We start from the raw sequence: 21,459 nt of genomic DNA on the forward strand, positions 1-21,459 counted from the left end.
TGCTTGCATGTGTGTATATTATCATTATTATTATTAGTAGTAGTAGTAGTAGTAGTAGTAGTGGAAATACTAATCATATTCTTATTTCTTTATTTTTCTTTTCGCCCTTTCAAAGCCTAGCCAGGCTCATGGGCCCAGATTCCCGGTTTCTATGGCATATGTGTTCCCCCCGCCGCCAGCTGGATGGGACGCCAGTCCATCGCAGCATTACTTAAGAAACAAGAAGAAAGAGTGAGAGAAAGTTGGGACGAAAGAGTACAACAGGGGTCGCCACCACCCTCTGCCGGAGCCTTGTGGAGCTTTAGGTGATTTCGCTCAATAAACACTCACAATGCCTGGTCTGGGAATCAAAACCGCGATCCTCCGACCGCGAGTCCGCTGCCCTAACCACTGGGCAATTGCGCCTCCACAATCATATTCTTATACTGACTAAAAATCTGAATACTGTGCAATGACTACTCCCCAGAAGAGCTTCAAAATTTCTACAATAGCCTCATCCGAGACCAAGTAATATGAGTAACTTAATGCAGCAATTAGATTGGTCTGTAACTATATATCTGTCACCAGACACTATGCTAAATTGTGTTTTAGCTTTGTTTTCAACAAGTTCTTCCATTTTCTTGTTTGATTTGACATAAAAACGAAAGAAAAAATACAAACGACAAAGACTCAAAAAGCACCAGGTCCTTAGCTACAAAGTCACTAGCATTTCAAAAATCAGAGAAAAATTTCTCCCCAAAATTAGATGAGGCATCATCCTCTTTTATGTAACACAACCAGAAAATTTAGAATATATTCCTTGCAACTTGGCAAATAAAACTATGGAATTAGTAGCGCGAGTGTAGTGTTGTAAGTTTCTTTACACGCTCTCTTTACTCTTTTGCTTGTTTCAGTCAATTAACTGCGGCCATACTGGAGCACCACCTTTAGTCGAGCAAATCAACCCCAGGACTTATTCTTCGTAAGCCTAGTACTTATTCTATTGGTCTCTTTTGCCGAACCGCTAAGTTACGGGGACATAAACACACCACCATCGGTTGTCAAACAATGTTGGAGGGAAAAACACAAAAACATATACACACACATACATATATATATATATATATATATCTCCAGACCTCTTTCTTTGCACTAAATGAGGATGCAAAGAAAGAGGTCTGGAGATGCCACTACAATAGATTGCTTAATAAAGAGAATGAATGGGAGGAAGAGAGCCTGCCGTATGTCAACCCAATAGAGGGACCAGCTATCCGAGTTGATAGTACCAGGGTAGATAAAGCAATTAAGAGTATGAAGACCGGGAAAGCCCCCGGCCCATCAGGAATCACTGCAGAGATGCTCAAAATATCTGGCAGTGTTGGCTATAGCCTAGTCACCCATATTACGAACCAGGTGATACACGAAGGAGTCATACCCAATGACTGGTGTAGCAGCATCATAGTCAACTGCTACAAAGGTAAAGGTGACGCTTTAGATACAAATAATTACAGAGGCATCAAGCTGTTAGATCAGGTTATGAAAGTTACAGAGAGGGTCATAGCCCAACTAATTAGGGAGCGAATCAATTTAGATGAGATGCAGTTTGGGTTCGTGCCAGGTAAAAGCACTACTGATGCCTTATTTCTAGTGAGACAGCTGCAGGAGAAATACCTAGCTAAGGATAAACCTCTGTACCTGGCTTTCGTTGACATGGAGAAAGCCTTTGACAGGGTCCCCCAATCCCTTATCTGGTGGTCAATGAGGAAACTTGGGATAGAAGAATGGTTAGTGAGAGCTGTGGGAGCCATGTACAAAGATGCTGCCAGTAAGGTGAGGGTTGGAAATGAGTACAGCAATGAATTCCGGGTAGAGGTAGGGGTCCACCAAGGTTCCGTCCTCAGCCCCCTCTTATTTATCATAGTCCTCCAGGCAATCACAGAGGGGTTCAAGACAGGTTGCCCCTGGGAGCTCCTCTATGCTGATGACCTTGCTCTAATTGCAGAGTCACTATCAGAACTAGAGGAGAAGTTTCAGGTGTGGAAGCAAGGTCTAGAATTGAAGGGCCTTAGAGTCAACCTAGATAAAACACAAACCCCTTCAGGTAGATGGCCCTGCTCAGTATGTAGAAAAGGAGTAGGTAGTAACTCTATAAGATGTACCCGGTGCAAGCTATGGACACATAAGAGGTGCAGCAACATCAAAGGCAGGTTAACTAGCAAGTTAGTTTTTGTTTGTGGCAGATGTTCAGGTGCAATAAAGACTGCAAACAAACAGGAAACAACTTCTATCTCATTCCAGGGTGAAAAACTAGAGGTAGTCGATAGCTTCCGCTATCTGGGCGACCAAGTTAGTAGTGGGGGTGGGTGCGCTGAAAGTGTAGCTGCTAGAATAAGAATAGCCTGGGCAAAGTTTAGAGAGCTCTTACCCCTGCTGGCGACAAAGGGACTCTCACTCAGAGTAAAAGGCAGACTGTATGACGCATGCGTACAAACAGCCATGCTACATGGCAGTGAAACATGGGCTGTAACTGCTGAGGACATACGTAAGCTCGCAAGGAATGAAGCCAGTATGCTCCGTTGGATGTGTAATGTCAATGTGAATACCAGTCAGAGTGTAAGTATCTTGAGAGAAAAGCTGAACATTAGAAGCATCAGTTGTGGTGTGCAAGAGAGACGATTGCGCTGGTATGGACATGTGGTGAGAATGGATGAGGATAGCTGCGTGAAAAAGTGCCACACCCTAACAGTTGAGGGAACCCGCGGAAGAGGTAGGCCCAGGAAGACCTGGGCTGAGGTGGTGAGGCAAGACCTTCGTACATTGGGCCTCACCGAGGCGATGACTACTGACCGAGACCTTTGGAAATGTGCTGTGCGTGAGAAGACCCGGCAAGCCAAGTAAGATCGTTGCCAGTGCCCCTGGACTGGCTCTTGTGCGGGTGGCACATGAGATGCACCATTTTGAGCGTGGCCGTTGCCAGTACCGCCTGACTGGCTCCTGTAGGATTTTCGAGCGAGATCGTTGCCAGTGCCCCTGGACTGGCTTGTGTGGGTGGCACATAAAAGACACCATTTCGAGCGTGGCCGTTTTCGTGCGGGTGACACGTAAAAGCACCCACTACACTCTCTGAGTGGTTGACGTTAGGAAGGGCATCCAGCTGTAGAAACTCTGCCAAATTAGATTGGAGCCTGGTGTTGCCATCCGGTTTCACCAGTCCTCAGTCAAATCGTCCAACCCATGCTAGCATGGAAAGCGGACGTTAAACGATGATGATGATGATGATATATATACATACATATATATGATGGTCTTCTTTCAGCTTCCGTCTACCCAATCTACTCACAAGGCTTTGGCTGGCTCGAGGCTATAGTAGAAGACACTTGCCCAAGGTACCACGCAGTGGGACTGAACCCGGAACCATGTGGTTGGTAAGCAAGCTACTTACCACACAGCCACGACCTGCGCTCATTAAAGTATTTTGGAGTTCTTAAGGAAGGCTAGGCTGTCGTGCTGCAACGAGATGATGTTTCTTAGGTCTTTGTTCATAGAAAGCAGTGTATGTCATATTGCTTCTTTTTCCAAGTGTGTGCGAGAGAGAGAGAGAGAGAGAGAGAGAGAGAGAGTGAAAGAGACAGAGAGAGAGAGAGAGAAAGAGAGAGAGAGAAAGAGAGTGAGAGTGTGTGTGTGTGTGTATTTTGCAGATGACAGATCCTTGGGATTGTCGGCTGCACTACACAGGTTATACCATGCTGAAGATGGGTAGCCAGGCTTTAAAAACACAAGAAAAAGATAAATATTTACCACTACAGTGGTTCTGGTTATTTTAAGTGAAGAATTAATTAACAGGATACTTTAAAGTCAAATCTATTATTATATATTGCTTTGAGAACTTGGCAGTATCTTTCCTAATATAAATGACAGTGCACCCCTGTCTTCTGTATTTTGGATCTATTCCAAGGGACTGGATTCATTCCAAGTAACTTTAGGTCGATAACTGAGATTACTGTTTTGAGGAAAGTCTTTTGAAGATACATTTGCCAAGGGATGTTTGGGAATCCAGACTAAGGAGCAGTAATCTTTTTCAACCAGAGTTGAGGAAAAATAGAACTAGATAGGCTGAAATCTTAATCAACAACTTTGTACTTATATCAATATTCAACATTAAAGATTTAAACAACTAATTCAAATGAAACTACATCTGTTGGCAGCTAAGTCAGATAAATCTTCAAACCTCTTTGCATTTCATTGAGTGATACAGCAGATACTTGAGTGATACAGCAAATACTTTGCATTTCATTGAGTGATACAGCAGATACTTGAGTGATACAGCAAATACTTTGCATTTCATTGAGTGATACAGCAGATACTTGAGTGATACAGCAAATACTTTGCATTTCATTGAGTGATACAGCAGATACTTGAGTGATACAGCAAATACTTTGCATTTCATTGAGTGATACAGCAGATACCTGAGCTAATGATCAAAGTGAGGTCTACTTTGATGACCTGAAGCCATGTCTGCAAATGTGCATCATGGCATTTCTGCCAGGCCAAACATGGCAATGCATTAACCCTTTTGTTACCAGATATCTGTTGAGATGCTCTGTGTTTCTTGCAATTAATTTTAAATATAACAAAGAATTTAGTAAAACAACTTAGTTATCATTAAGCTAGTGTTAGGAAAATAAATTGTGACTAAGGTTTGGTGGAAGATTTTAATTCAGAACTAATGAAAATAAGACATTTGTACTACAGAGTCGGTTTCCCTCGCATTAACTGTAGAACTAGAAATGTAGTTTATAGCATAAGATGTATAGAAAGTGCTTGTAAAGACATCAACGTGACACACATAGGGAAGACATCTAGGAGCATTGCAGAAAGAATAAACGAACATTTGAGACAATATGATGACAAAAAACTCTACCAACATGGAGGCAATCTGGGTCAACTTGACACCTGCATTTTATCCAAGTACCCAAAGGACCCAACACTCAGACAAATACAGGAGTACATCCTCATAAGTGAAACATCCCCAGTACTAAATAGGAAATATATGTAGTAGATAATCATACCCCCATACCCACAGTTTATATCTATATACAGGTGGTTAGTGGGCTGTTATATAGATGTGTGTGTGTGTGTGTGTGTGTGTGTGTGTGTGTGTGTGTGTGTGTGTGTGTGTGTGTGTGTATATGTATATGCTAATGTATGCAGGCAAATGGATATGAAAGTAAACAAATAGACATACAGATGGATAGGTACATAGGTGATATGAACAGACAGGCATACATACACACACATACGCAAATAATGAGGACTGAAACACATGACCATATGCACACACACTTCACTTCGCACAAGGACACATATGGAGACATACGTCCACACATATGGAGATACACATCCATACATACAAACACAGTACATAGACACAAAAACCCATACACACACACACACACACACTCAGACATGCACACACAAGGAGATAGAGGTACACACACACATGCAAACATACACACACAAACACATGAATATGCAGCATACATACAAATGTACACACATATATACAAATGCATACACACACATACATGTATGCATGTATACACACACAGGCATGCATGCATGCATGCATACATACATACATACATGTGTATGCGCACACATAATCCACACATGCCCACAAACAAACAAAAAGAACACAACTTGAATAAGAGAGTCAACAACGATTGGAAAGGTTGCAAGACGCAATGAAAATTTTAGAAAAATAAATAAGTATATGAGTGGAAATTTTACTGGTGAGTGTGTTAAATTATAAGGCACGAAAAGAGAATGGTTCTCCCCAGAATATGCTTCAACACACGAACTCACATAAAGAATCTTGCAAACCAAATCCCAAAATGAATTAGAAAAAGAAACAAAGTGAAAGAGTGGCTGTGTGGTAAGTAGCTTGCTTACCAACCACATGGTTCCAGGTTCAGTCCCACTGCGTGGCACCTTGGGCAAATGTCTTCTACTATAGCCTCGGGCCGACCAAAGCTTTGTGAGTGGATTTGGTAGACGGAAACTGAAAGAAGCCCATCGTATATATGTATGTGCATTTGTGTGTCTGTGTTTGTCCCCCCACCATCGCTTGACAACCGATGCTGGTGTGTTTACGTCCCCCGTAAATTAGCGGTTCAGCAAAAAGAGACCGATAGAATAAGTACTAGGCTTACAAAGAATAAGTCCTGGGGTCGATTTTCTCGACTAAATGCAGTGCTCCAGCATGGCCACAATCAAATAACTGAAACAAGTAAAAGAATAAAATGACATGCAACTTTACATTAGGTCACCTTTTGTTTATGGCCTTCTGAATTTGCATTCACAAATAAACAGTGCACCCTATATATATATATACTCATTTTGCATATGTGTATATTCTCTCTCTCTCTCACACACACACACACACACACACACACACACACACACACACACACACACACACACACACACACATATATATCTGCCAATTCAATGATGAACCACTTACAGCTACTCTTATAGGCAGCTATAACACCACTTTTGTTTTAGTTGCAGTTCAAGTTGGAGTTTCAGTGGTAAACCAACCCGAGCTCTTATTATACAACACACCTATTACATTACATCATTAGATGGAATTTTTATAACTCTATATAAAACATGTATAATTGTATTATACTTGCTTCATAACCACAAAGTTTTAAGTTCTATCCAAATGCAAGGCATCTTGGGCTTGTGCCTTCTGCATTTGCGCTGGACTGATCAATGCCTTGTGTGGGAAACTGGTAGATGGAAACTGAATGGAGGTCTGCATATGTTTGTGTGTGCTTGTGTGTGTTTGTATCATATTTTGTTTAATTTCATTTCATTATGATGCTAAGAAATATAAAACCAAATGCTGTAAAATAAAAATTTGTTAAACAGCATGCCTCTCAATCATTTTCTTTTTCTTTCCATTGTAACCTGCTACATTTTCAATTCAGTGAAATGTATAATAAAAAAATTTAAAAAAAAAAAAAAAAGGGCAGAGATAATGAATAAGGCTGCTAAACATTAAAATTCTCTTATTTCACAATTGTCACCCAAGATATAATATATATATATATATATATATATATATATATATATATATATAAGTGACCGCGTGTGTATCGTTGGCGATTTTCTTTCTCTGTCTTCCCTTCTTTGGACTTTTTCTATATTTCTGATGAAGAGCTCCACTCAAAACGTGAAATCCTTTTTTTTTTTCTTTCCTTTCCTGAGCGTCCAATAACACTGTACTTATTCCACATCCTCGCGCTGTTGCTTTTTCATGTTTTTTCTTGCTTGTTCATGTTTGAATCAACTATACATATATATATATATATATATATATATATATATATATATATATATATATATATATGGGAGAATATACAAATAATAACAACAGACGAGGACAGGTGGTGTAAATAACAAAAGTATATATTAGTATGACGCTCGGGAATACGGAAAGTCTTTGACGTTTCGAGCTACGCTCTTCAACAGAAAGAATACGGAGACAAGGAGAAAAACACGGAGAAAAAAAATTGAATGGTGTTCAGTCAACGGTCAATCATATATATATATATATATACCCACTGTTTCTTTCATGGACATATAACTCTAAAATTATAACACTTAAAATATTAAATAAACATGTGCTTAAGTGTTTAATTCTGTGTATCTTTGCATTGGTACCATGTGAGCGATGGTGATAACACATAGACCCTATAGCTTGACAGTTTTAACATATAAAGATCAGTAGATTAAAAAACACCTTATTTGAAAAAAGGTGAGGGTTGGCAATAGAGAAGGTATCTGGTCATAAAACACTGTCCCAATCTCTCATCTAACTCATGCCATCATGGAAAAAAACTGAGGTAAAAATTATTATAAATAATGCAGGTGCAGATGTAGCCATGTGGATAAGAAGTTTGTTTCTTATCCATGCAGCTACGTCTACACCTATATCATTTGTAATAATTGGTTTCAGGTTCAGTCTCACCTTGTGGAACTTCGAGCAAGTGTTTTCTACCACAACCTCAAATGGATTTAAGAGAGGGAAATTGAAAAAAGCTCATCGTGTGTGTGTGTGTGTGTGTGTGTGTGTGTGTGTCTCTCTCTCTCTCTCTTTATATATTTGTGTTTCCTTGTCTTGACATCATGTGACAGTTGCAAATAAAAATGTCACTATCATACAAGTATAACCACTCCTTTCAAATATTTTGTAAAAACACGTCTGGCAAAGGAGAAATATCTTACTTTTCGAAACAGGTGACTGTTGGTGAGAGGAAGGAGACCCAGCTGCAGAAAACCTGCCTCATTAAACTCTGTCTGACACATACAGGCACAGAAAAGTCGATGATGATATATATATACATACGATATATACACAGTCACACACAAAGACACTCTTCTTCCTTCATCATTTTATACCCCCGCCCCATCTTCCACCACCCATGTCTGCATGAACTGGATGAGTGAGTCTTCTCCAGCCCCAGTGCTTTACCTTCTTCTTATTAAGGTTCAGTTTCTCCAGGTTAGCCTTCACAGGTTCCTTCCACTTCAATCACTTGGCACTTCTTTAACCCATGGTCACCTTCCATATACAGTGCAGTCTTCGTTTCTTGCACATTACATATGATTCTTTGTATACCAACTTCACACATCCTGTGGAGAATGCTTGCTTCAGTTCTTCCTAGCCTTCATACAGCTAATGCCAATATTTCACTACTATATAACATAGATTTCTTCAAGGAATACCAGACAAGCCACCCATACCTGGATACAACTCACTCAACAAGAACTCACTACTTGAATGGACCATAAACAAAACTTGGCTGTAAAAAGGGTTTAGATAATCCTATCAGGTGGTGCTATTAAGTTAGACATAGCCTGGACCAATCTTTGGTCGAAACATATCTAAGTTTTATCTAAGTGTTTCACACACAAGCATCAGACAATCTGTGGAGGCCATCTTGAATTTTGTATATTAGGGATTACAATGACTAAGTATCTTTCTTTATGGAGAATTTCAACCATGTTTTGTGGTCTGCTACCACAGCAGTTCCTTTATAGGATCCAGTTAGCTCAAGACATCATCAAGAGGAACCAAGTCCGCTTTTGGCCCCTACTCCCCAACCGTTTTGACATGGCGCCCCCACCTATCGGAGGTGTCTTCAGCTCTGGTGTTGAGTGCATGTCTTCTTTCTTCTGTTCCCTGGCCTCTTCGATGCAGCGTCAACAAGTGTCAGCGGGCGACTGACTGTCTTGTCAAATTTCCCTTTAAATACCCGCTGCTAGGCTCCAGCAGGCAGCCCCAGCAAGTTGTCACATAACACTGCTTAAGCTTTAACTGACCAATGGAGGGTGCCTAGTCTTAGCCCACGCATTCTCTAACCAAAACCGTCACCTGTCAATCAGCAAAGCCACTTTAGTGTCAGCCAGTCTCACCTAATGATGTTATTTTCCTGCCAACATGTTATGACTTTCAAGCCATTTTTGGTCTTCCTGCATCAGCCATATATAGAAGCTGGCTTTTTCGACCGCCTCCTGTATTCTCCTTATTAGTTTTCTCAGTTCCAAGATGGAAAATGCAAATCTTTTGAATAACGATGTCATTTTTCTTTCAATGAAGCCCCTAATTTTGGGGAAATTCAGCTGCTCGTTGTAGCAGGTTGAGCAACTGTAACAGGCTCCATGCACTACTCACCTCATATTCTGAGGGGCCACCAGGACCCCTCTTTATCTCTTAGTAGTTCCTGCTGATCATTCTCATCTTCTCTTCTAACTGTAAATAGCCATGCAGCTCCTCTTCTATAATAACCTGCTCTTCTCACCCACTCTTTTATACCTTAATCCATCATCCCCTATCATAAAGCCAGCCCCCTTCCCTTGGGGTGCATAGTTTTGCAAATTGCATGGTGAGTGTGACCGTTACCAACGTTACCTTCCTGGTACTTGTGCCAGTGGCACGTGAAAAGAGATTCGAGTGAGTTCGTTGCCAGTACCGCAGGACTGGCCCTTGTGCAGGTGGCAAGTAAAATACACCATTTTGAACGTGGCCGTTGCCAGTACCCCCTGACTGGCCTTCTTGCTGGTGGCACGTAAAAGCACCCTCTACACTCTCAGAGTGGTTGGCGTTAGGAAGGGCATCCAGCTGTAGAAACTCTGCCAAATCAGATTGGAGCCTGGTGCAGCCATCTGGCTCACCAGTCCCCAGTCAAATCGTCCAACCCATGCTAGCATGGAAAGCGGATGTTAAACGATGATGATGATCTTAATAGTGCTAAGGGTGCAAAAATGCACCCAGTACATGCTGTACAGTGGTTGGCATTAGGAAGGGTATCCAGCGATAGAAACCATGCCAAAGTAGACAACGGGGTATAATGCAGTCCTTGGACCCATCAGACCCTGTCAAACTGCTCAACCCATGCCAGCACAGAACATAGACATTAGATAATGATGATGATATAAATATAAATATACATATATATGTTATCAATGTGTGTGAAAAAAAAAAAAATGAAATAGGAAGGAAACTGAAAATCCCAAACTCTACACCTTCCTCAAAATTTCTTTATTTCTATAGAATTCTTTTGTTCACCAGCACAACACGTTTGCTTGTTGCATGACTTAGTCTCTTTACCTTGCTAAATATTATAAAAGGAAAATGAAGCAAACAATAGCACATAAGTATAGGTATTGAGAAAAATAAAGAAGCAATACTTTTGTCGCTCCAAACATACACACCTGTACTAATATGACAACCATTTCAGAAATCCCAAGTTGGAGCTGTTCCACAACTTTTTTTTTTTTTAAACATTGAGTTGACCTAATAAGAAATGAGTCTTATCAATTCTTTTGATCGTTTGTTAGACTTAAAACAGAGGAAAAAAAATGCTAGCAAAAGAATGCGAAAACAGCATGTAAAGTAATAAGAAGGGCAGGAGAACATTCAAGATATAGATGCACTAAAGCAGTGATTCCCAAACTTTTTCAGGTTGCTGTTCCCTAGGCACTCGGGCCACATTCCTAGTGCCTGCCCTGCACCACTCACTACCACAGACATTGACCACTTACTGCAGCAAATTCAAAACAACTGTATTTCATGAATAAAACTTAACCTAATTAACCTATTATTTGGGGGGGGGGGGTTTACACCCATCACCCTCTTTTGGCCACTCCATTATCATCCCACTTTTCTTCAACGTCCCCTAAATCTTTTTACTGCCTGCAAAGGGGCAGTACTGCCCACTTTAGGAACCACTGTACTTACAGAAAACTATTTTGAATTAAACATATTTAATTCAAAATATTTGATGCAGGTGTGACTGTAGTTTAGAAACTTGTTTCCCAACCATGTTGTATTTCAAAAAAAAAAAAAAAAAAAAAAAAAGACCACACACTGGTTAATGTAGACCTGGACAGTCTGAAAATAGATGGAATCATCATCATCATCGTTTAACGTCCGCTTTCCATGCTAGCATGGGTTGGACGATTTGACTGAGGACTGGTGAACCGGATGGCTGCACCAGGCTCCAATCTGATTTGGCAGAGTTTCTACAGCTGGATGCCTTTCCTAACGCCAACCACTCAGAGTGTGTAGTGGGTGCTTTTACGTGCCACCGGAACGAGGGCCAGTCAGGTGGTAAAATAATAATAGTAATAATAATAACTGTCACTCTGTTGGTTATGATGGCAAGTGTTCCAGTTGATCTGATCAACAGAACAGCCTGCTCATGAAATTAACATGCAAGGGGCTGAGCACTTCCACAAACAAGTGTACCCTTAATGAAGTTCTCAAGGAGATTCAGCATGATCCAGAATGTGACAAGGCTGGCCCCTTTGAATTACAGGTACAGCTCATTTTTGCCAGCTGAGCAGACTAGAGCAACATGAACTAGAGTCCTGTTCAAAGATACAATGCATAACTGGGAATCAAACTCATGACCTTACAATTGCGAGCCAAAATACTCTAACCATTAAACCATGTGCCCTCACAACAACAACAACAACAACCATGATAACAATAATAAAGCCTATTTCCAAACTTGAACTTCCTTAAACAATAGTATTTAGTTAATGACAATAATGAACAATATAACGACCCTATTAATTTAGCAAAAGAAAATTATAAAATAAAACATACCCAACAACAGCAAACTAAAAGCTATTTCAAAAGAGTAAATTCCAGTTCTTGACTGAGATAAAATTCTGACATTTAAAAATTCCTCTGCTATTCCACAGTCACCTCACAGATTTATTTATGTCAGTCTTGCAAAACTGTCAAAAAGAACGCTACCAACCTTTTAACATTTACAAAGAATTTTAACATGCTGATGTCAACTATTTATAAGTTAACCCATATTTTCAGGCAAGTAGTTTCATAATACATGATGTATTTGTAAATAGAAATGTTATGAATTTCATTAAAGAGAAATGAGTTCAATCTCTGAGATGGATGCTCCACTCCCTCCTCTAACGCAACCAAGCTTGCACAAAAGATTTAAAAAAATACTTTCTTTAAAAATATAAGAAAATATTGCCAAGATACAGAGAATTCAATTTAGTGAATTTACTAAAGAAGTCGAATAAATGAAACTGAAGAATTCTCAAACAGAAAAGAAAAAACAAACCTTGAGCTACATATTCTGTGACAAATTCTTTTCCACTGTATTACATAAGACAGTGGCTGTCAGGATTGCTGTAGAAGACAAAATGCCTTGTGTTGTTTAACTAAGGTCCAGTTCTGCTCTCAGGTCCAGTTCTGCCCATTTTGCTTTTCATTCATTCTTCAGAGGTTGATAAAATACATACATGACTATAGATACAGGCATAGCTGCATTGTTAGGACCCTCACTTTGCAGCCATGTGAGTTCAGATTCAGTACCACTATGCAGTATCTTAAGGGCATTCTACTATAACCCCAGGCTGACCAATGCCTTGTGTGGGAGTTTGATAGATGTGAGGAACACACTTGTGTGTGTGTGTGTGTGTGTGTAGGTATGTATGTTTGCCTTTGTGTTTGTTAACAGGTGTTGGTTTGTTCACATCCCTGTAACTTAGCAGTTCAGTAAAAGAGATGGGTAGAAGATGTACCAGACTTAAAAATAAGCACTAGGGTCAATATGTCTGTCCAAAACCTCTCAAGGTGGCGCTGTTGCATGGATATAGTTCAACAAGTGAAAGGTATATGCAAGGTTGTACTTCACTATGGCAGTGTCAATGTTTTTTTTTGTTTTGTTTTTGCCATGGTACAACAAAAAAAAAATCCAAAAAAAACATAAACAAACAAGAATAATCAGAAGAAATATTTGATTCAATATTAGCTACTAAAGTGAAGGCGCATGGCTCAGTGGTTAGAGTGTCGAGCTTACGATCGTGAGGTTGTGAGTTTGAATCACGGACCGGGCTTTGTATTGTGTTCTTGAGCAAGACACTTTATTTCACGTAGCTCCAGTTCAATCAGCTGTAAAAATGAGTTGCGACGTCACAGGTGCCAAGCTGTATCAGCCTTTGCCTTTCCCTTGGATAACACCGGTGGTGTGGAGAGGGGATGGATACACCAGGCTCCAATCTGATCTGGCAGAGTTTCTACAGCTGGATGCCCTTCCTAATGCCAACCACTCCGAGAGTGTAGTGGGTGCTTTTACATGCCACCAGCATGAGGGCCAGTCAGACGGAACTGGCAACGGCCATGCTCAAGTGGTGTTTTTTACATGCCACCTGCACAGGAGCCAGTCCAGTGGCACTGGCAATGACCTCGCTCAAAAAACATTATTTTTCTGAAAAGGTAAGACTGTCTACAAAGAAATTTCAAGGACTATGAGAAGTCAACTTGGTCTAATGGTAGTGGGGGAGAGAAAAACTTCAGATTTAGAGTAAGATATTGCTAAGCCCTAGAAATTAAGGCACTACGAGTCATTAAAAAACTATTCTGCAAAGTCTTAAAATTGAAAAAGGCAATTTTAATATCCTTTACAAGTTCTTATGTTACATCATCATTATTTAATGTCCAGTTTTCTATGCTTGCATGAGTCAGACAGAATTTGTTGAAGCAGAATATCTACAGCCGGGTGACCTTCCTGTCACTAACCCTCACCTGTTTCTCAGCAAGGTAACATTTTGTCCATAGGTAGACTTGCTTTTCATAGAAGACTGGAAACAAACAACCTCACTTGTGTGAAAATGATGCTCAATTACAATCATGACATGAAGTCCAGACAAGATTACACACAAACACAAACACAAATACACATACAACAGGCTTCTTTCAGTTTCCGTCTTCCAAATCCACTCACAAGGCTTTGGTCAGCCTGAGTCTATTGTAGAAGACACTTGCCCAAGATGTTATGTAGTGGAACTGAACCCAAGACAAGATTGTAGAGAATCATACTTAACCATACAGCCACGCTTGTTCATGAATAATTAAACTGCTAATTTGCCTCCTAAACAAATTATAGTCATTAGAATAGAATGCCTTGCAATATTTATTCTGGCTTTCAGAGTTCAAATTCTACCAAAGTCAACATTGCCTTTCATACATTTAGAGCAGCGGTTCTCAACCATTTTTTTTTCCTACAGACTCTTTTGATTCCTATTTTACTTGGATGGACTGTCCTAGCCATTTGATGTTTCAAAAAATCATATTTCATTTCTGTAAATAAATATTATTACAAATTGTATATAAAAAAAAATTGTTGAAATATTTTGTGTACAGCAGAAGTATAACCAATTTATTACAGATAAATTTCAACAACAAAATTCTTTGTGAACCCTCAGGAGTCAATGTGGACCTTGGTTGAGAACCACTGATTTTGAGCTTGATAAATAAAGTATATTTCTCAAGAAAAATATCAAATATTAAGTACGCTCCATAGGAAAACATTAAAAGGAGGGTAACATACGGTTATTGAATTGCCAAAATAGGTCATGATGGTAAAAGTTTGGGAGCTTCTGACAGAGAAGAAAATGTTTATGAGCACAAAAGGTGTTTACAGTGTTTGAGATAGGTTAAAGGAACAAAAGCTGTCGAGTGGGTTAATGTCAGCGTGTGTGCTGTGGTAGGAGTGACAATTAGACTAATTGCTACTACTTCCATACAAATATATTTTGAGTATATGCACGTCTGTGGGTGTGTAATCTGTGTGCATGTGTCTGCAAGTGCATGTGTGTATACCAATGTGTGTGTATGTGTGTGTGTGTATATTCAGCAAGTGCATGTGTATATCTGTGAATGTGTGTATGTACCAGCAAATGCATGGGTGTATAATATGTGTGCATGTGTCAGCAAGTGCATGTGTATGTGTGTGTGTGTGTGTATGTGTATGTGTATATTTATGTGTGTGTAATATGTGTGCATGTGTCTGCAAGTGCATGTGTGTATATCAATGTGTGTGTGTGTGTGTGTGTGTGTGTATATCTGTGAATGTGTGTATGTACCAGCAAATGCATGTATGTATAATATGTGTACATGTGTCAGCAAGTGCATGGGGTGCACGCATACACATATCTAACACACACAAACATACCTGGTATAAGCATGTGCATGCACACACACACACACACACACACTCAGTAGTTGTAAAAGACAGATAGATACTGAGATTAAGGAACTAGTTTAATACCAGCAACATGATTGAATTCAAGCTGTACTATCACTGTGTAGTTTCTGAGCAAGGAACATGAAAAAATTCATTTCACTCAACTATAAAAAAAAAAACAGAAATCCCCTGTCAATTTAGTTCCAGTTAATAGCAGTAACAAAGTATATATACAAATATGACCATTTGCTTTTAAAATCTAATATACAAATAACAGAATTTGCAAAACTAGGAAAAATATAAGTAAAATAATTAAATTCTTTGTTGTTTGCTTTTTTTTAAAGTTATGTGGTTAGTAGTTAATATGTTGAAGAAGTAAATTTTAAAAAGTTCTATTTTAACAACTTTGTGTTACACTATATATATATGTCTTTTCTTTTTTTTTTTCAACGAAATCAGAAGACGAGGAGCTGCATTTCCAGGCTTTGTAGGTTCTTCCAGACAATTACTACACAATGTACAAAACTCAAGCATAACTGTGTGGTTGTAAGTTTATTTAGCAACCATACAACCAAGCCTGCAGTTTGATATATATATATATATATATATATATATATATATAAACAATTGCAGCATGGCAGGTGCTTATAAGCCATTTAAAAACACAGAAAAAGGATCTAGTTTAAAACGGGGGCACCAGTTTTCATTAATGTTTTATGTAGTGTTCTTGGTACCGAAAGACTTTCAAACTTCGTATACTTATCTATTTTGTGTTATAGAACAGAAAAAAATTTTTGTATTCGAATTTATTTCATGTAAAAAATTGTCGTATTTCGATAATTTCTACTAATCACTGACGTCTATTCAGTTGAAAACAGTTAGCGCTGTAACGGTGTATATCGTATTAATCCCCTAACCCTAACCCTAACTAGACTGTTAACCCTAACCCTAACTCTAGAATCCGAACTCTAAAATTGTTACACACATAGATACGCACAGCGTAATTTATTATATAAACAATATATGCGTATAAATTACGATTAAAGCGGATGAAATATGTCACAGGGAATAACATTTTTATGACCGCCCAGCAGTAACTCTATTCAGCTGAATAGACGTCAGTGATTGGTTGAAATTACAGAAATACGACAACTTTAACATGGAATAACTTGCGAATTCCTTTTTTCTGTTAAGAAGACTAAGAGTAAAAGATGTTTTATATGACACATTCTACCAGTGTCCCAAGTTTCAAAGTGTTTCGTTAGTGTTTCATTAAGAAAATACTGGTGCCCCCGTTTTAAACTAGATCCCACAAAAACCATTAGATTCACTTCAACATTTAAATTTTAATTTGTCAAAATATTTTCGTTGCATTGAAACTGCAACCTATTCACTGACAAAATTCTGTGCTGCATCTGCATTTTGTCCGTGAACAGGTCGCGGTTTCAAAGCAACAAAAATATTTTGACAAATTAAAATTTAAATGTTGAAGTGAATCTAATGGTTTTTGTGTTTTTAAATGGGTTATAAACACCTTCACGTTGCAATTGCTTTTGTTTCAGCACACGATCTCAAATCAAGTCACTTTCTATGCAAGTACATCTCTGTAATAATATAGTAGTAGTACCTCGGTTTTTGAACAACTCTGATTGTGAATAAATCGTGCTTAATATATATAGCTGTACTAGCAGAAATACCCGGCTTTGCCCGGGTTAAAGAGAATAATGAAATCTAAAAACGCCGTCTAGACTACGCAACCCTCAACTGTTAGTAGCTACGATACCATATTTCTACATTAATAACTCTCCAATCCATGCCAGCATGGAACATAGACATTAAGTGGAATGCCAGTCTCTCATCTAGGAGGGCCTTGAAATCAATGTTACCAACTGGGGACTATGTGTGTCGTAGTGATAATAAAAAGACCCAAAGGAGGTCTGCAACGAAATAATTTTACTCAACACTTTGCAAGTGAAACAGTGGAGGCAAAGATGCGTCTCATTTACTTGACAATTTATGCACCACATTGCAGAAATCACAATGAAAGTATATCTGAAAGGGTAGTCTTACACTGTTGTACCGTTGAATTACAAATAATGCTCATCTGTTATGTTCGGGTTAAAATTTCATCAACATCAAAAATACATGAATTTTCATGGGAGTTATGGCCGTTATACATAGAATATAATTTCCAAATTTCATAAAGATCCGTTCAGTACTTTTGACGTAGCTTTGGATAAGAAAACAAATGACTAATGTGTGTGTTTGTGTGCATGTGTTTGTGTATGATGGGTGTATATATGTATAGATATCTGTATGCATGTATATATATGTACATATTACATGTACATCTATATATATATATATATACATCTACACATGCGTATACATATACATGTATGCATATAGATCTATATCTATATATATATATCTATGCATATACGTGTACATATACATGTATATGTATACATATACATCTCTTTCTCTCTCTCTGAAAGTATCTGTCATTACAGTATCGAAATGTGATTGTTTCAGTTAGTGGAATAACGTGTACATATACATCTATATGTATACATATACATCTCCCTCTCTCTCTCTCTCTTTCTCTCTCTCTCTCTCTTTCTCTCTCTCTCTGAAAGTATCTGTCATTAGGGTATCGAAATGTGATTGTTTCAGTTAGTGGAATAGTTTCATTTTTAAAGTGAAAGTATTTGACATGAGAGTTTTTATTTCAATTTTGACACGTAATACTTAAATAGTGGAGGAGATATTATGTTGCTGTGGGCTCGAACTCTGCAAGAAGTTAAAAATTTTTTTGACTAAAACACAACTGGAACCCTAAGTAAGGCATCTGTAAAATTTGAATGAAATTGGTTGCGTAGTTCTCGAGTTTTAGGGATTCACACAGACAGACAGACACACATTCTCATTTCTATATATATATATATAGATAGATAGATAGATAGAGGTATATATAAAGCATGATTTATTTGTGATGAGAGGCGTTTGTAAACCGAGGTACTACTGTATTAAATGAATACGAGAAAGACAAGAGATAAAATACGATTTATTCGTGATCAGTGTTGTAGGAAAACCAAGGTTCTACTATATATGGGAGAATTTACGAAAAAAACAACAGACGAGGACAGGTGGTGTAAACAATGAAAGGATGTATTAGTTTAACGCTCGGGAATAGAGAAAGTCTTTAACGTTTCGTGCTACGCTCTTCAACAGAAAGAAATAAGGAGAAAAACAAGAAGAAAAAAATATAAATGTAGTGGTCAGCGATCTTTCTACACGACCCCTCCATGTTTGTTTTCGTTCGGTTTCCTTGTATGTCTCCACTGTCAGGTTTTTGTTCCCAACTTTGATCCTCTATAAAGCCTAAATTTTATTTTAGAATTCATGGGAGCAACTGTCTTTGAAGACTCATATTGTCATTGAATGCTCGAAATGAGAAGATAAAGAGCCAACAACTGATGAAGGGTCCTTTCTCTGTGTTTACTTGTCCAGCTCTCCATTTTGTTTTTTTTTCTCATTTATGTATTTAACGCATTTGTTTACATATTTCATGTTGTTTGAACTGTTGGTGATGTCCTGTACTCATATATGCATATATATACTCTTTTACTTATTTCAGTCAGTTGATTGTGGCCATGCTGGAGCACCGCCTTTAGCCAAGCAAATCGACCCCAGGACTTATTCTTATCGGTCTTTTGCTGAACCGCTAAGTTACAGGGACGTAAACACACCAGCATCGGTTGTCAAGCGATGATGGGGGGGACAAACACACACATATATACATATACGACAGGCTTCTTTCAGTTTCCGTCTACCAAATCCACTCACAAGGCTTTGGTCGGCTCGAGGCTATAATAGAAGACACTTGCCCAAGGTGCCACGCAGTGGGACTGAACCCAGAACCATGTGGTTGGTAAGCAAGCTACTTACCACACAGCCACTCCTGCGCCTATATATATATATATATATATATATATATATATATATATAGTTTAAGTCATAAGAAATTAGAAAGTATGGAAGACAAAAAATAAATTGTTTTTTAACAGTGGAACTTGAGGTTGATAAAGTTATAAATACCTGTATTTAGATTAATAAAAACTTCTTTCCCTGGCTCCCGAGCATAATTGCAGTCCAATGAAATCAGTAAAATAATATATACATACATGGAGTTAGGAATGGCATCCAGCCGTACAATTCATGCCGAAGCAGACTGGAGAGCTTGCTGCAGTTTTCTGACTTGTCAGATCCTATTGAACTATCAAACCCATGCCAGTATGGAAAATGGATATTTGATGACGCATACATATATACACAGAATGTGTTGTATATATAATTGTTAGCTTTTACAATTATCCTTGTGTTGTATCCTTCAGTAAGGTGCCTAACTCTGCTTGCTCCAGATTCTTTGAGGAGATAAAGATAAAAAAAAAAAAAAAAAAAAGCTCCATTCCTATTTCGTGATTAAGAGGTTACTACTAAGAAGGACATTAAGTTGCATAGAAATCCAACTCCCACCCATAGCAATATAAGAGAATGGAAAACAGTGCATATATTTGTGTGCATGTGTGTGTATACATATATCATATATATATTATATATATATATATATATATATATATATATATATATATATATATATATTTATATACACACACACACACGTGTGTCTGTGCATATGTATGTATGTATGAAAGAGAGATAATTATGTCATGGAAGAAATATGATAGCCTTTTAAAACAGTTAAATATTTAAATGGCTATCATGTGACTATCATGTAATTGTTGCAGTGTATGCAGTCTCAGGTCAAGTCATTTGTGGAAAACAAGTACAATTCATATCATCATCATCATCGCCATTCTAACATCTACTTTTCCATGCTTCCATGGGTTAGACAAGAGCATGTTAAGACAGAGTTTTCAACGGGGGGGGGGGGGGTGCCTTTCATGTCACTGAGTGCCCTCAACCTGAGTGTCACTGAGTGCCCTCAATAATTTCTCAGTCTCTCGCACAATAAACAACTCGGACAGGCTTACATAGGCAATCGGAAACAAATGACACTGAAACAAGCCTTTTGTTTACGAAGATCATGCAGCATATTGAAACATGTCAAGAAGCCTGCACATGTTTTTATAGTGAACTAAAAGCAAGTGACACCCTTGGTGAAACCATTGTTCACAACCAATGATTGAAACATGGAGACAGGAGAGAAATATGAAACTATGCACATGCACACACACATATATATATATAAAGAGAAAAACAATACATACACACATACATATATAAATAGAAAAATACACATACATACACACACACGTGTGCATATATATATATATATATATTCTAAAATCTATACAGCCTTGGTTTTTTTATCTCATTATGAAAAGTAAATCTTTATATATATACAGGGTGTCCACAAACTCTGGGTACATGGGGATTAACACATACTTTAATAAATTATTATTTCTTATATTTAATTGTTTATGTCATGATTTTATTTACTCCATGTACCCAGACTTTGTGGACACCCTGTGTATATATATATATATATATATATATATATATATATATATATACATACACACACACACACATGATAGACTGCTAAGCACTACACACATTTTTTTTTCTCTGCTTGTTTCTTTCTGCAGAAGAGCGTAGGCTCGAAACGTTAAAGACTTTTTCAATTCCCGAGCGTTATACTAATACATCTGTTTGTTTTCTACACCACCTGTCTTTGTCTTGTTTTTTTTTGTGAATTCTCCCTATATATATATGTGAGTGTGTGTGTGTGTATCTATATAAACAATACACACACACACACATACACACAAGGGGCTTCTTTCAGTTTCTGTCTGCAAAATCCACTGACAAG

The 21,459-nt window shown here is 38.2% G+C and overlaps 1 protein-coding gene across 2 annotated transcripts in view; it reads right to left on the reverse strand.

Annotated features, from left to right (window-relative positions):
• The window catches only part of LOC106877486 (uncharacterized), a 224,232-nt gene that overhangs the window by 173,613 nt on the left and 29,160 nt on the right, over positions 1 to 21,459 (reverse strand). The window contains exon 1 of one of the 2 annotated variants that reach the window (XM_089349885.1): positions 19,662 to 20,075. The exons of the other annotated variant lie outside the window; for it this stretch is intronic. Coding sequence (XP_089206011.1) covers positions 19,662 to 19,749 — 88 coding nt within the window. The 5' untranslated portion in view covers positions 19,750 to 20,075. Of the gene's footprint in view, positions 1 to 19,661; positions 20,076 to 21,459 lie in introns of those variants that run through there. 2 annotated transcript variants of the gene reach the window in all.

The sequence above is a fragment of the Octopus bimaculoides genome, chromosome 3 (assembly GCF_046866305.1).
Source record: "Octopus bimaculoides isolate indiv1 chromosome 3, ASM4686630v1, whole genome shotgun sequence".
NCBI classification, from domain to species: domain Eukaryota; kingdom Metazoa; phylum Mollusca; class Cephalopoda; order Octopoda; family Octopodidae; genus Octopus; species Octopus bimaculoides.